Source organism: Babylonia areolata, chromosome 4 (assembly GCF_041734735.1).
Source record: "Babylonia areolata isolate BAREFJ2019XMU chromosome 4, ASM4173473v1, whole genome shotgun sequence".
Taxonomy (NCBI): Eukaryota; Metazoa; Mollusca; class Gastropoda; order Neogastropoda; family Buccinidae; genus Babylonia; species Babylonia areolata.
In genome coordinates, this window is record NC_134879.1 from 4,490,834 (window position 1) to 4,507,211 (window position 16,378).

General features: G+C 39.7%; 1 protein-coding gene across 2 annotated transcripts; it reads left to right on the plus strand.

Moving 5' to 3' along the window:
* The first annotated feature begins 174 nt into the window (after window positions 1-174).
* On the plus strand, window positions 175-15,671 carry LOC143281538 (zinc finger FYVE domain-containing protein 1-like). Of its 2 annotated transcripts, none has more exons than XM_076586753.1 (11): window positions 175-1,057; window positions 1,928-2,432; window positions 3,125-3,330; window positions 3,798-3,895; window positions 5,476-5,590; window positions 6,535-6,632; window positions 7,327-7,441; window positions 8,214-8,384; window positions 8,962-9,136; window positions 12,635-12,739; window positions 13,943-15,671. In XM_076586753.1, the coding sequence occupies exons 1-11, from the start codon at window positions 332-334 to the stop codon at window positions 14,173-14,175; spliced, it is 2,547 nt and encodes an 848-aa protein (XP_076442868.1). In that variant the 5' UTR covers window positions 175-331; the 3' UTR covers window positions 14,176-15,671. The 2 variants fall into 2 exon arrangements, with proteins under 2 accessions (XP_076442868.1, XP_076442869.1); XM_076586754.1 differs by having other exon boundaries at window positions 176-1,057; window positions 8,962-9,124.
* The last annotated feature ends 707 nt before the right edge of the window (window positions 15,672-16,378 follow it).

Here is a 16,378-nt window from a genome sequence, read left to right on the forward strand (position 1 = left end):
CGCACAGCAAGTTCAAGAGAAAAAAATTGTACCGGAAAACATAAAGACCGCCGATAAAACACTGTGAAAACCGTGTTTTTATTACCTTTTATTATCAAGTGATATTTTTAGATTAAGGCAAATATCACTGTGTTCATAATAATTGGTTTGTTTCTCTTTATTCATTTGTATTACTTCGTCTATGACTAGGATTTATTTTTATATTTCCAGTCCATCATTTAGATGCACTGTTTTGATGACCAAAGAATAGGGGCGAAAAAAAGATCGTCGAAGCATCCATTTCACATGACGTAATGAAGACTGATGTGATAGTTCCACGGACAACGTCCAAATGATGCGACAGCAGCCTAAGCGTCGTGTGAAATGTAGAACATCGCGGCAGTATTGCCAAGAGAAGCTATGTTGCCCCAATCCTTCAACAGTAGCTGCCTATTTTTGTAAAGAATGTAACTCGGCCCAATGCCAAGAGTGCGACAAAGACATTCACTCACGAAAAGTTAGTTTCGAGTTTCATGATCGACGAACGATCGAGCCACCACCAGATAGTCTGTTGTGTCAAGCGGGTAGAGTTAATATAGTCTGCAAGAACAGAAATTTCGCAGACGTCTGGTGTGAGAATTGTCACCATACTTTCTGTTTTGACTGTTACTCCGATTACCACCATAACAGGAAGCAACAGCATGTGAATATTTCATTTGCGCACTACCAAAAAAGGGAGCGAGAAAGGGCAGCTCAAGATGCAGCAGCAGCAACTCAGTTGGCAATAAAACCTATGTCACCGGTAGGAGATGGTACTTTAACTTTCTGTTCATTTCCACAAAATTCTCCGTCAGAGGAAACCCTGCCAACAAGAGAAAGTGGTTTTGATACTGCTATAATGACTATGGCCAGTACACATTCCATTGGCAGCAGTGGAAACAGTATGCCAGACTTATGTCCTGGACCAGATATGAACTTGATGGGTAGAGAGCTGGAAGGTGTGGATATTAACGATGACAGTGTTGATGGGCCCAGAGCGAAAAGCTTCCTACTGGTCAATGACAAGGAAGAACTACAGGTACTCACTAAATCAGTCACTTCATCAGATTTCATTTTGCGACCTGTTTAGTGAAATAAACATGGAAAACGATGAGTTTCAATGCCAGGAAAATGACACACACACACACACACGTACACACACACAAACCTCATCCTCTGCACTCATGAACTTCAACATTAGGTTCACTTAGAGTTTAATTTGGGGGGTTACTTGTAAAGTTGTATGTGACCATGTTTACCAGATTTTCTGTAACCGTGTTAGCCACAAACATTAGGTGTCTATATCATTTCTTGACCAGAAAAACAATAAAACGTAGTCATTTACACTTTTTTTTTCTTTTTCTTTTTTACATCACATTGCACATTTGCATACATAATACATGTGACCACCTTTCTCTCTTACTGTTTCAGTCTTATATGTACAGTGTCTTGACATCTCAGTGTGGCATGCATAGACTTTATTCTGCCAATGTAGAATTCAGGCTTTGTCCTAGCTGTGTAGAATTTTGCTACAAAAAGCAGCCAGCCATTGTCATTTGTGGGTAATGGTTCTTGATTATATGGATTGGAATATTGGTTTTTACTCACACACATTATAAATACAGTGTATGAAAGATTAGGAAAGAACAACAATATTGGAAATTATTGAATTTATGGCTAATGAAATAGAATACATTTTGCAGTTTGCTTTGGCTGAATAAACTCATAGAAGAGAGGGAGAAGATTGAGTTTTGTGTACGCTAAAAATCAATGGATTAATGTTGGTGATTTTTTTTTTCACAATATAGTATTGATCTCTATAGCCAACATATTTTGATACTCTAATATGCACATTATGAAATGTCAGTTTTTTAAACTAAACTAAAAACATCTTCTTTTTCTGCTGCAGGTGAAAGATGAAGAAACATTTGTACAGCAACTGGGGTGCTCAGAAGATGCAAAGGTCAAGATACTGTCCATTTTTGGAAACACAGGAGATGGGAAATCACACACATTGAACCAGACCTTTTACAACGGCAGGGAGATGTTCCAGACCTCAGCCAGTCAAAACTCATGCACCGTTGGCGTGTGGGCAGCTTTTGATCATCAGAATAACGTCATCACTGTTGACACTGAAGGACTGCTGGGATCTTCAGCCAATGACAACAAAAGAACGCGGCTACTTCTGAAAATCCTAGCAATATCGGACATCGTTGTATTTCGCACAAGAGCAGAGAGATTGCACAAGGACATGTTTGTTTTCCTCAGCAATGCATCCAAAGCATACAAGAAGCATTTCAGTGAAGAGCTAAGGGCAGCATCACATCGCTTTCAAATTAAAGAATCAAGCTTGGGACCAACTCTGATTGTTTTCCAGGAAACTATGCATACAGCTCCACTGAAAAGTGATCCAAGTATGTTTTTTTGTGTGTTTCTGTGTATTTTGTACATTGTACAGTTTTATTTTGTAAAACTGATATAGATATTAATATTTGTAAAATTTATAATCATTGGACTGACTTTGCCACAATATTTAAAGACAAGTAAGTGAAATTTAAATCTGTAGTAAAACACCAAGAGAAAAAGAAACAGGCAAGCAACTAAACAAACAGAATTTATGCATGCACATGATTTCTAAATTACAAGGCTCTAGTCACAATCCACGTAACTGTGACACTACCTTTTTACAGGTAAATATATGTACTGTGAACTCATGTGGAACAAGAAGACAGATCAATGAACTGGATACAAACTACAGATTTTATTTTTAACTTTAAAAACTATGTTATATGGATTGGGAAAACATTGAATAGAGGATAGTGTGTTTGACCTGATAATACAGACTGATTTATGTCACAGAACATTTGTTTATTAAGAAAGTTCATAAAAATTTTAAAAACCCACTACTTCAGGGGCTGTCGTGTTTCATGCTGTTGTCAAAGTGCTTGATTTTGTATTGTCTCATACCAGTAGTTAAGGCACGTCAAAAGAATAGAATAATGAACATTTTTCATTGCTTTCTCACAGAAAGTTATTTATTATGTTTGATATTTTATCCCATTTTCCAGACAAATTATAGCCATTTCCATATATGTGTATGTTTCAGATCGTAGCGCTGATGCCATGTTACGTGACATGTTTGTGAAAAATAAATTTGAGATCGAGGCTTTCAGCGAGATCTGTTATGTGGGCATCAAGACTGAGCAGCTTCCGACAAACTTCCAGATTTTCCGGAATGTGGTACTAACCAAACTGAAAGACCATTCCATTAGAGCCGCTCGCCATCCTGCTGTAATGTTCCAGTCTTTGAAGGTATAGTATTCTGTGGAGTTTGAGGGATATTTGTTTTGTTTTTGACATACATTTGAGTTTGGGTAATAAGTTAGGATTTGGGGGTTTATTTTAATCACCACCCCGTACCTCCACTTTAAGTTAAACAGATGGGATTTCATTTGAATAACTGTTGCTGAGTTACATGTTCTTGGTATAATACAAATAGTCAACTTTTTAATACATTAGATTTAGATTACTTATTTTTAAAACGTCTTTTTTCAGTAAGGGTAACTAAGATTCTTTTTGTTTGTTTTTTGTTTAGTAGTCTTTATTTTTCATGATATGGAGCAGAACAATACATTGCAGCACATTTTTAATTTTTCGTAGTTTTTTCTTGGTTTGTCAGCATGTCCAATGAACAGCAACTTTACACAAAATAGCATTTTATTGCAGGCTCACTGCATATCTATGTAACTGAAATTATGTGCAAGCAGCAATATTTGCAGGCTCTAAACAGAAAATTCAGTGGCAACATAGAGCATGTCAAGGAGGATACCTTCCCAGAGCAGTACTTCACGTGTACTGCTACCTGCCAAGCTTGCCAGTGAGTAGTCATCTCTTTGCTTTTTTACTTCCATTCACCTGCTTTCTCTTCACAGATAGTGGTGGAAAAAACAAAGAAGAGGATGGGGGAAGATAAAATCAGGTTTATATTTTATGTATGACTCAGCATGAAATTTTATATGAATGACTCCTCCATATGATGTTTATATGCATGTTAAAGTTGTGAATTATTTTAAAGGAATGCCTGTGTGCATAAAACACAATCAACACAATTTTTTTTTTGCTTTGATTTATCAATCTCTTCCTTCGTTTGAAACAAATAGCAGTTGTAAAAGTGAAAGCAGGAGGATGGAAATGATCTATATTTTGCATGTATACCTGCAAAACTTCGGTAAGTGTGAATAATTCAAATGAATGTGTGTGATTGTGTGTGTGTGTGTGTGTGTTTGTGCGTGCGCTCATTGAATATTTGGAACATTTGACAAATATCATTTCACTCAAGATGTATGATTTGACTTAGGTATTCAGTAGAACTGCTCACAGAGATAGAGTTATTGTGGATTTATGGAATAACTATTCATCATTCATAGCTTGATCAGTTGATGATTCTGTTTAAGATTAAAGCAAATTCAGAATGTTTTTCATGTATATATATTAATCTTATAAGTAGATAGAGAAGGAAGTTTAGAAAGAAAAACCAAAAATACCGTAAAGTTCGGTCTATAAGCCGCGACTTTTTACCCCAGCTTCAATCTCTGCGGCTTATACAATGATGCGGCTTATTTGCGGATTTTAACGATCCTGGGAGTGTCACGTTGTTGTCTATTCTTAGCTGCCCTTCAACTCACCAAAATCATGATTCCTGTCCATGAATTTTTGGATGAGCTTCAGGATAGTGTGCTAACTGTTCACATTTTATAAATTAAATCCGCACACATTAAAGCCTTCAGATCAGCATTCAGTTCTACTCTGCTCAAGCGTACACCCTCATCATGCCGAAAACGCGACGTTATGCCTATGATGCAGCGTTCAAATTGACAACAGTGCAAGCGACGAACCAGCAGCGACCTCCACTTTCATGTTCATGAAGTGAAAGCGAGGCTGAAGTCAGTGACAAGATGGCGGAGGAAGCTGTGCTGGTTCTCTTCAACTCGGACACTGAAGACGAAGATTTTAGTGGATTCAGTGAGCAGGATGACGTTGAATAAATGTGACTATCCCTAAATTATGGATCTTATTTTCGTTGTGGTTTTTTTTTTTGTTTGTTTGTTTTTTTGTGGCACTAACAGATTTTCACTTGCTTTTCTTTGTGTTGTTCCCGCTTGTGTTTATTTCATAAGCTACAGTATCGACAGCTTTTCTGTAGTATCAGTATGTGTTCTGGTACCGGAAATAAGTGCGGCTTATAAACCTTATGTATGTATAATGTTCAATTTTTTCCAAAATTTAGTGGGTGCGGCTTATATACCAGTGCGCTCAATAGACCAAACTTTACGGTATATGAATTTAAGCAGAGTATATTTCAGTGAAAGGCCATGTGAATAGGCTCTTAGAACATACTATGAATGGAATTTGTAAGAACACAGACTTACGGGGGGGTGTGTCATGCCATTCATACAGAACCAGGTGTGTGCTGACGATGAACCATGACACTGAAAAGTCACCACACGATGCAGGCAGAGGTGTGAACTGCAGGTTTGAGGATCAGCTGGGCAACAAGATCTACCTGTGTAAGGTAAGAATTGGGGGGTGGCAGGTAAGTTAAGGTCAGAATTAAAGGGTGGCTGGTGAGAAGATTACTTGACACGGGTTATTTTTGGAAGTGTTTGTTGTGGGACTGAATAGTAAATCCAGGGATGGTTTGAGAAAAGCACTTTACCTTGGGTAACTTTTGGAAGTGTTTGCTGTGGGCCGAAATTATAAAACTTATTACACAATGGAACATTTGCCCTTTTTTTTTTGAGGCATTGTTCAGATGCTCTGCAAACTTTTAGCGGTCAGTCTGCGATGAATGACCTGCTCTGCAGTGCTCACAGCTGCTCTTAGGCCTCTGTTTCGTGACAGTGTGTTGCGGCCGGTTATTGGCCATGGCTGTCGGCTGGTTATTGGCCAGGCTCTTAGGCCTCTGTTTCGTGACAGTGTGTTGCGGCTGGTTATTGGCCAGGCTCTTAGGCCTCTGTTTCGTGACAGTGTGTTGCGGCCGGTTATTGGCCATGGCTGTCTGACATGCACTCAGATTTCAGCTTCTTCTCATCAAAGCTTATCAGCACAAGCAAATGAGGCTGAGGAGGCTGCCTAGAGCACACACACATGAAAGAAAATATGATTCAAACTATGACTACGAGGGATTATTGGAACAGAAATACAAAGAATGTTATTTTTGTAAAACAACAAAATGAGGAAAGAATCAAAATAAGGGATCTGTTGGAAAGAAAAAAAACGAGTTCCATGCACTTGTCAAACGCATGTAAATGAACATATTTTAATGTATCCATAGGAAAAAATTATTTAAAAAAAAAACAAAAAAACAACCACTGAGATGTGCGCACGCGCGCACACACACACACACACACACACACACACACACACACACACCACAACACAACACACGCTCCACGCTTATTTAATTGATTACTGATCCAGGATATCAGTGCCATTCTGAACGTCTTCATTGTGCAGAAATGCAGCATGTCTGGTCGCAGGAATGTGGTTGTGCCAAAGACTTCCGAGTCAAATGCAAATACTTTTCTTGGCTTCACTTCCTACCTTGTGTCTGGGTCAGTATATTGTGTCTTTTTCTTCTTTTTTTTTCTTTTTTATTGAAGACGTGTGGAACATGGAATGTTATAAAGATTTGACCTGTTATTGTATGTGCTTAGAAAATATCAGAGGGTACTACTTGGTTTTAAAAATGTTCTGTTTCAACACTCTTTTCCCTTCATTCTGTATAAAAATACTGCAGTTTGTCACTGCTTCAGAGTGCAAGGTAATATATTGCTACCTGAACAAAAACGTTAAATAACCCATGCAGCCAAAAAGGCAGGATGGTATGGATGACATAAAGGTATGTAGGGCAGTGCGGAGTTGCACTTCCACAACACCCCATGTTTAGGAAATAAGACCTGTTCAATGTTCTTTTCCTGCATTTCAATCACCACTTATCCATAGATCTTTGTGGCAGATCAAGTTTTTGCTAAGGTAATATAGTCTTTTTTCTCTCATTTTTGTTGTTGTTACAGTTTCTGCTTAAGTACTGGTTTGACATTGAATAAAAAGATGCTTATATATTTTTAAAATATATTTTTCAGACGGCTTGATGTATAAAAACATTTGTTGCTTTTTCAGTTTACCATCTTGAAATAAAATTTTTTACTTGACTTTTACTATACATCAAGAATGAGTCACAGGGACTGAAAACGTTAACCTAGCATGATTATCTGACTGACGATATGGAAAAAATATGATGTGCAGGTATGTGATGGAGTGTAATACCTGTGGGGTGATTTACCGTAGTCGCAAGCACTGGTACGGCAACCCTGACCCTGAGTCTGTGGTGATTGTGGAGGTGCAGCATATCTGGCCAGAGGTGGGCCCTGTCGGCAGCTGTGTAGCACTGCCTTGTCTGATACGCTGTGATGTTGCCTTACGGTTTTGACTCGGCTCTCTCTTTGCTCTCGCCTATTGTGACAACTGGTAAATTGGAAAATTGCCATTGCTCAAAAGGGTGATAGAAAGCGGGGATATGAAGGTCACATGATTTAAAACTGTTTTATGATTTGTTAAGATTTAGATGATATTACTCCTAAATTCAGGTTTGACACAGAATTATATAGCTGTTCATTATTCTTTCTTTCCATTAATATTCTGTAGTGTTAGCCAGACTTGGGAAATATAAAAAAACAATTGCTGTTTTGGTTAGAATACATGAGGAAGATTCTGAAAGGTCCGTCCATATCTGAGCTTAACTGCCAGTCTCTCTCCCCTATCTTCCTATACCCTGCCCTCCTCTCTCCCCTCTTGTGTGCAGTGAAGTGCCCCTGGTAGGGTTTAAACTGGTGACATCCCACTCCCAGTCATCTTTTTATGGCACTCACCACTTTGCCATGGCAGCTGGTTGCTTTGTCTTACTTTGAACAACAAATTTATTGCTCATTATTGATTAGCAGACCATCATGGACAATAACATAGTGTTCGTTCACAATCAAAAGGTAGTAGATCTTTTCATTTGAAGAAAAAAACGTACACATTTGTTTATGGAATGGCAGTAGTTTTATATTCAAATGACACATTCATTGTTCACTTGATGCATGTTTATCCTGTGCTTGGTATTGACAGTGCTGAGGGTATTTGTTTTTCAGGGTCACCGTTCCCTGCAAGGAACTCACAACGCAGCCCGTAAGCTTGTTGATGGCTTCAGCTACGTAGCGGACACCATCAGCAGTGTCAGTGCCCGACCAGCCAAACTCCTCAGCGAGTGTATTGCGGACCAGATTGCGCCCAGTTACTGGGTACCCAATTCACAAATAATGGTTAGTACGCAATGGTAATCTTGGTCACCTTTTCTGTTGTGAATGCAAGGTTTGATAAACATGCTGGTGTGTATTTAACAGACTATATATATATAGACTTTGTGAAACCTTATGGATCTTTAGGATCTTTATACCTTAACTGTCTTGGCTATTAATCCTGTGTTGTAAGAGTGTTGATACTTAAGTGATGCTAGTGAATTCAGAATGCTTAGCTTCATTGTTAAGATAATCCAGTTATCAGACGTATTTTTATGTTCACGTTCAGATTTGCTCAAAAACTTAGTTACGATCTGTAGTGTCCTGAGGTCAAAGAACACCACATACGAATTCCATACAACTGATAGGTTAACGAAAACGAAATGATGGTGGAAATTTTTTTTTTTTTTAAAGTTTTCTTATTGTTGCATTGTTGAGTTTCTGTCAGTTGCTGATGAGCAACGAAATGTTATTAAAAAAAAAGTTTTCTCGGTGCATTGTTTAGTTTCTTTTGGTTGTTCATGAGCAACAAAATGTTGTAAAAAAAAAGAAAAAAAACTTTTCTTGTTGCTGCATTGTTGAGTTTCTGTTGGTTGGTCAGTCCTGCAAAGGCTGTGAGCTGGTGTTCACCACCAATGAGCAGAAGCACCACTGCCGGGCCTGCGGACAGGGTTTCTGTGACGAGTGCTCCAGCAAGAAGCGCCCTGTCCCCGAGCGAGGATGGAAGGACGAGCCGGTGCGCGTATGTGATGCATGCTTTGCAGGTAACGGTGCAGGTGAGAAGCACATTTATAGGCTTCGCACCTTCCTACCCCTCCTGCCCTTCATATTTCTGTCTGTCTGGGTTGTTTTTTTGTTGTTGGTTTTTTTTTGGATGCTTCTGTGTTGGTGAATGGTTTTGCTGTGTGTTGGTTTCTTTTTTCTTTCTGAACCCCCGCCCCCTCCTCCCCCCTCCCTTCCCCTCCAACTGCCGTCTGGTTTTGCTGTCTCATAAATCAAAAACTGAACTGGAAAGGGGTTTTATTTGTTGTTAGACACTTTTGTATTTTGACTCTTTTTTTTTCTCAGTTAGTTTCGATTTTCTGTACTTGTTATTTTGTAAAAGCACAGTTGCAGTCCTATAAAGTATCATCCAGTATCAGAGTATGCAGGGGGCATATTTATCAGTCGCTAGTCAAGTCCTTAGATGGCTCCTGTGGCCAGCTTATAATAATATGTAAACCACCAAACTGGTGTAGGTATTTGTTACTTTCAGTATTTAAATGGTCAGTGTCTGTCCTGTGTTTCAAATGGTTGTTTTTGAATCTAAGAGAAAGCTTTTTCACTTTCAGACATGATGAGGTCAGATTTTCCTTCATATCCAGAAGAAACAAATTCAAGGCTCTCAGAAAAATGGATGAATGCAGAATTACCAGGACAACTAAGAGTACACCTGCACAATATGAGCATTGAAGATAATAAACCAGGTTTCCAATTTTAGTTTTGTACATAATTTCTTTTGCTAATTTGGTTTTTTATGTTTCATTTTTGTTGTTTCCTTTTTTTTGATTTACTCATTAAAGTTTACCGTTTGGTATGACATGCTGACTTTTAGAATTATATAGATATATCGATGCCATTCTTGAATCTTTTTCTTTTTTTCTTTTTTTTTTTTTTTTTTTTTTTTTTTTTTTTTTTTGTAGCATTTTCAGTCAACTGTTTTGTGCCATTGTTCAGCGTAGTTAAAGTAAAACTTTTGCTTAACAAAGTGTTAGGCATCAAATCAAATTCAGTTTCAGGACATCTTGAGGTTAAGTTCTTGTTATGATTCAGTGCCTTTGAAATGAATAACCAGTACCAGGCAGCATCTGTGGGCACAGTTCACAACTTGAAGCTGCCAGTGTAGCATACCTGTAACTTCAGCCCACTGCCACTGTGTCAGAAAATCAGGGTTTAATTACACATACTTAACCGTGACCCACTAGTGCAGACTCTGGCAGGGGTCTGACATTCCTGTCCTGTGCAAACTACTATCCGCCTATGCAGAGAAAACGAAAGTAGCTACGGCCGATAACCTCCCGAAGTTGGTTACCTCCCCTGTGTATCCCTGACTAGCGCCCTCTTTTTCTGGCAGGCATCATGACTCCTGTTCCTGTGCTCTTCATACGGCTAAGTTTTTTTTTCGTATTTTCTGTCTGTCAATTCTCTGGCGTTCTTGTTTTTTGTCAAATTATGTCTTCAACTAGGTCACATAATTAAATGGCTCGATTGGGCGATCGGGCTAAAATTAAGGCGCGGCGTAATCCATTCGCGGACACTCTGAGCCCTCTACTTCTGGCCCTCTCTCAGGGTTTGTCTTTTCAGACGTGAAAATCCAGCATACCAAGGGGTTCTTGTCAACATCTGTGTATTCTAGGATGGAAGATTTATTTAGTTAGTTTCTGCATTTATTATTTTATTTAGTTAGTTACACTTGTATTTTTCATTTATACCAGCCTGCAAAATGTTCAGATTTCAAGCAAGTCAGACTAAGAACAAAATTATTATATCTTATATGAATGGAAAAAAAATTGTGTAGTTAATTAATTCATTTATTAATAATATATAAAAAAAAAAATTGAAAAGTATTTTCAAGAATTGAGTTTGAGAAATGATACTGAAAGTGCAGAAGAAGTGTGTCACAGCTTTCAGTTGGTTGCAGTGTATTTGCTGTGTATGCATGCTCGTTTATTAACCTTGCATGCAACGTGCATTTGCAGTATTATTTAGATCAATAAGTTATCACTGTTTGGTTTGTTTTGAGTCTGTAACCCTGAATGACACCATGCTCTGTTGTCCGTTGAACTTTAAGGTGTCAGCATAACAGCTCTGACAGAAAACGACAAAACGGGCAGAAAATGGCAGTTGTAAATTACCCATTCATCCACCTAGTTAGATGTTAAAAAAAAATTTTTTAAAAATTTAGGAATATTGGAGTAGTTCTGAAAGTCTGAAAGATGAAATGTAATGTGTCCCTGTCAGCTGCCTGGACAAGCGGTTTGATTATGATAATAGTATATTTATGTAGCGCTTTCAAACCTCTCAAAGAGCTTTGCAATACTGGTTTGCACTGGCACGCTGCCTGTGTCTGCTAGTCTGCCACAGTGGTTGTAGGTGGTGAGATTAGGAAGTGTGAGGGTTCACACTGTAAGTGAGCACAGTGAGCAGTAAATTGTAATGAAACTTGCACAAAAAGAAAAAATGAGAGAAGAACCCCCCCACACCCCACACCAAAAAAAAAAAAGGTTTATTTTAATTAGAAATTGTAGATGGAATGGAGATTACATTCTCTTCCTTGGAAAAGCTATGTTATGGGGTTTTTTTGTCAGATATTTCTTATAGTGAATCTTTGTTATTGTTGCTGTTCTTCTTCTTCCTTTGTTTTATACTAAGCATTTTATTGTTGTTCTTTCTGTGTTTCTGTGTTGTGCTCTTAGAATATAAAACAACAAAAACAAGAATTGTACATGATGCCATGTATGTCCTTTTCACTTTATCAGACTGGATGTTCAAGAAATAACCTTCCTGTATTGCTTCACCATCAGCCCACCACTCACTCACTGCTTTCATGTTCACAAGTTTTGTTTTCAGCACCTCAACAGATTGGTTTGTTTTTTGGAAAGTGTTGTGGAGAAGAGTCTGTTTCAGCATAATGTATCTGCCCTGGTTGAACAAAGTTTGCTTTTTTTTTGTGAATGGATCATGATCTGAAATATAAAACAAAAAGCAAACAGACAATATTTTAAATGAAGAGCAAGAAAGTTGACAGTGTTTGGGTGTTTTTCTCCTAATATACTGTTCACATTTGTATTTGGTGTAACAATGATGTTCTCCTTGATTTACAATTATATATACCTTGATGTTTTGCTATTACGACTGTTTTAGTTATAAATACTGATGATACTGCTTTTTTTCCCACATAAATTTAGGATATGCATTGACTTCATTATATGCTCACAGTGCAAAAACTTTAATTTTCCAGAAATCTAAAGTTATTTTCATTGTGTGTCCTCTCTTAAAATGATTTTGTTTTTTTAATCTCCTGATATTCTGTTACACAGCTGTGATTGAAAGAAAACTTCTGATGCTATATTTTGCAGACTCATGGTGGTTCAGGGCATTCATCAGATAGTGTGAATAATTACAGTGTGTGTGCTGTGCAGGGCATGAAATGATAGTGTGATTAATTACAGTGTGTGTGCTGTGCAGGGCATTCATCAGATGGAGCGATTAATTACAGTGTGTGTGCTGTGCAGGGCATGAAATGAGCGACAAGGAAACAACGCTGACTGCCAGGAAAGTGGGTGAGGCTGTCACTTCAACGTTTGGTGTTCTGGCATCTGCGCTGGATTACCCCAGAAGTCAGTCTGCCAGTTTTCTGCTGTTGTTTGAAACCCTGTTCTTGTTGTCATCTGTGCTGGATTTCTTGAGCTATCAACACGTGTATCTTCACGTGTTCCAATGTCATTTCTGTAGGATTTGAGTTGAATGTTTTGATTGAGTCAGTGAGACAACTCTCCATGTTCTTTACATCTGTGTTGCAGCAGTATTTGAAACCGCAGACTCTAGCAGTATCAAATTTGGCATGAAGAGAGGCATTATAGATATTCCTCAGACCTTTCCTCTAAGGCACTGTGAAGTGTAGTTAATTGTTTTTTACCTTCTTTTCGTACATCTCAGTGAAATCTAAATTTATGAACATGAATGTGTCACTTCAAAATTATGGAAAAAAAGTTATTTGTTAGTTTGGTTTTTTTTTTAATTGAAGAAATAGGAACATGGTGGAATTGTTAAGAAACGTAGCTGACAGTTCAGTGTCCACGGGGGTCTGGGTTTGAATCCCAGTCCTGCTCTTTCTCCCAACTTCTTCTTCTTCTGCGTTCACTCGTATGCACACGAGTGGGCTTTTACGTGTATGGCCGTTTTTACCCCGCCATGTAGGCAGCCATACTCCGTTTTCGGGGGTGTGCATGCTGGGTATGTTCTTGTTTCCATAACCCACCGAACGCTGACATGGATTACAGGATCTTTAACGTGCGTATTTGATCTTCTGCTTGCATATACACACGAAGGGGGTTCACGCACTAGCAGGTCTGCACATATGTTGACCTGGGAGATCGTAAAAATCTCCACCCTTTGCCCACCAGGCGCCGTCACCGTGATTCGAACCCGGGACCCTCAGATTGAAAGTCCAACGCTTTAACCACTCGGCTGTTGCGCCCGTCATTCTCCCATCTATGACTGGAAAATCTAACTGAGCATCCAGTCATTCGGATGAGATGATAAACTGAGGTACTGTATGCAGTACACACTTGGTCACTGAAAAAGAGCCCATGGCAACTGGCAAAATTCTGAATAACAAATCCACTCTGATCGGTATACAAATACATATTCATGCACTCAAAGCCTAACAAAGCGCTGGTCAGCAGTCCATCTAGCAGATTTGGTGTACATAGTGTATATATAGATTTGTCCAAAACATAGTGATGGCTCCTTGAGAAACTGAAAACAAACTGTAACTGAAAAAAAAAAAAAAAAAAAATCTGCCTTGCTCTCTTCCGCAGGTGTTCTGAAGGACTCTGCTCGACCAGAGTACTGGGTGCCTGACGAGCAGATCAAGGTTTGCACAGTGTGCCAGCAGGAGTTCAACATCAAGCGCCCCATCCACCACTGCAGAGCCTGTGGGCAGGGGGTGTGCGACGAGTGCTCCCCGGGTCGGCGAGAGGTGCCGCTGCGGGGATGGGACTACCCCGTGCGGGTCTGCAGCAAATGCGAGAACAAAACCGAGGAATTTTGATGGCTGTGTGGCAGAGCCTGCGAGAACAAAAACGGGGAAGTTGTTGATTTGGTGGTGGCAGGCAGGTGGGGGGTGAGTTGGGGGCGGGGAGGGGTGGGGGGGGAGGGTGAAGTCGTTTATCTTCATTCAGTGTGGACAGTTTCTTACTCTGTCAAGGATGGTGGGGTTTTTGAAGAATTTTTTCTGGGGGTTCTTTGTTCTTTGGAGTTAGTTGTTTGAAGGCAACATATTTGAATTCATGATTGTTGTCAGGTTTCCGGGTCATGAGCAACTTTTTTTTTTTCTTTTTTTTTTTTTTTAAATAATGATATTACCAGGTTTCGGTAAATATCCAAGTAGAAGGGAGGATGTATGCATGGAATTTTGCCTTCTGTTTTGTGAATGAAAACAGAGTTGCTTGATTAAAAAGTTATGCTTTATGCACCTGCACTTGGCATTTCCATCTCTAAATAAAATAACAGATTAAGGTTTGGAGTTTCAGCTGGACGAAAAATTTGGGATATCCAGTGTTGAAAAACAATCACTCGTGGTGTTTTCAGAGACCCTGCTAGCACTTGATAGGATTAATAGTGGATTTCTTGCTGCTGCTCTGTGGAAAAAAGTGAATGCTGTCACTTCAGCCTTACATGTGCCAACACATCCAAGTTTGGAGGAGTAAGTCTAGTGTTGCAATCCTCCTGGAGGACATTGGAGCATGGTCGAGAGAATTCTCGTTTTGTACAACATTTTATGAACTAGGATAGGCATTCCAACTACTTGTGTGATTCAGATGATGACAATCCATGATCAAGTTGTCAAGGACCCAAGACATTGACCTTAGTCTCATTGCCAGTGATATGTCACTGTTTCTGTTGCTTAAGATATTGTCAGGAGTTTCATGGCCAATGGCATATGACTGTATTATCTCTTGTGACATCCTGTTTTCCAAAATGCATTTTGTAGCTGCTTTGAATGTGTTCGCTGTTGTGGGCACGTTGTCCGACATCATGTCTTGAGCAATCTTTGACATGAGTTAATGAACTGTGCATTGCTCATGTATTGTTTTGGAACATGAAAGCAAGTGGCTAAAGCTGATGAGAACTGAGGCCTTGTTCAAAGCTTGAGGATGGAGAAAACGTTTGATCAGCCTCTCTCAAAGCTTGAGGATGGAGAAAACGTTTGATCAGCCTCTCTCAAGGCTTGAGGGTGGAGAAAACGTTTGATCAGCCTCTCTCAAGGCTTGAGGATGGAGAAAACGTTTGATCAGCCTCTCTCAAAGCTTGAGGATGGAGAAAACGTTTGATCAGCCTCTCTCAAGGCTTGAGGATGGAGAAAACGTTTGATCAGCCTCTCTCAAGGCTTGAGGGTGGAGAAAACGTTTGATCAGCCTCTCTCAAGGCTTGAGGATGCTGTGGGAAGTGAGCTGTGTGGCTTTCTTTCTTGGGAAGTGAGGTGTGTGGCTTTCTTGGGAAGTGAGCTGTGTGGCTTTCTTTGGAAGTGAGCTGTGTGGCTTTCTTTCTTGGGAAGTGAGCTGTGTGGCTTTCTTGGGAAGTGAGGTGTGTGGCTTTCTTGGGAAGTGAGCTGTGTGGCTTTCTTTGGAAGTGAGCTGTGTGGCTTTCTTTCTTGGGAAGTGAGCTGTGTGGCTTTCTTGGGAAGTGAGCTGTGTGGCTTTCTTTCTTGGGAAGTGAGCTGTGTGGCTTTCTTGGGAAGTGAGCTGTGTGGCTTTCTTTCTTGGGAAGTGAGCTGTGTGGCTTTCTTGGGAAGTGAGCTGTGTGGCTTTCTTGGGAAGTGAGGTATGTGGCTTTCTTGGGAAGTGAGGTGTGTGGCTTTCTTTCTTGGGAAGTGAGGTGTGTGGCTTTCTTTCTTGGGAAGTGAGGTGTGTGGCTTTCTTGGGAAGTGAGGTGTGTGGCTTTCGTTCTTGGGAAGTGAGGTGTGTGGCTTTCGTTCTTGGGAAGTGAGGTGTGTGGCTTTCTTGGGAAGTGAGCTGTGTGGCTTTCTTGGGAAGTGAGGTGTGTGGCTTTCTTTCTTGGGAAGTGAGGTGTGTGGCTTTCTTGGGAAGTGAGGTGTGTGGCTTTCTTTCTTGGGAAGTGAGCTGTGTGGCTTTCTTTCTTGGGAAGTGAGGTGTGTGGCTTTCTTGGGAAGTGAGCTGTGTGGCTTTCTTTCTTGGGAAGTGAGCTGTGTGGCTTTCTTGGGAAGTGAGGTGTGTGGCTTTCTTGGGAAGTGA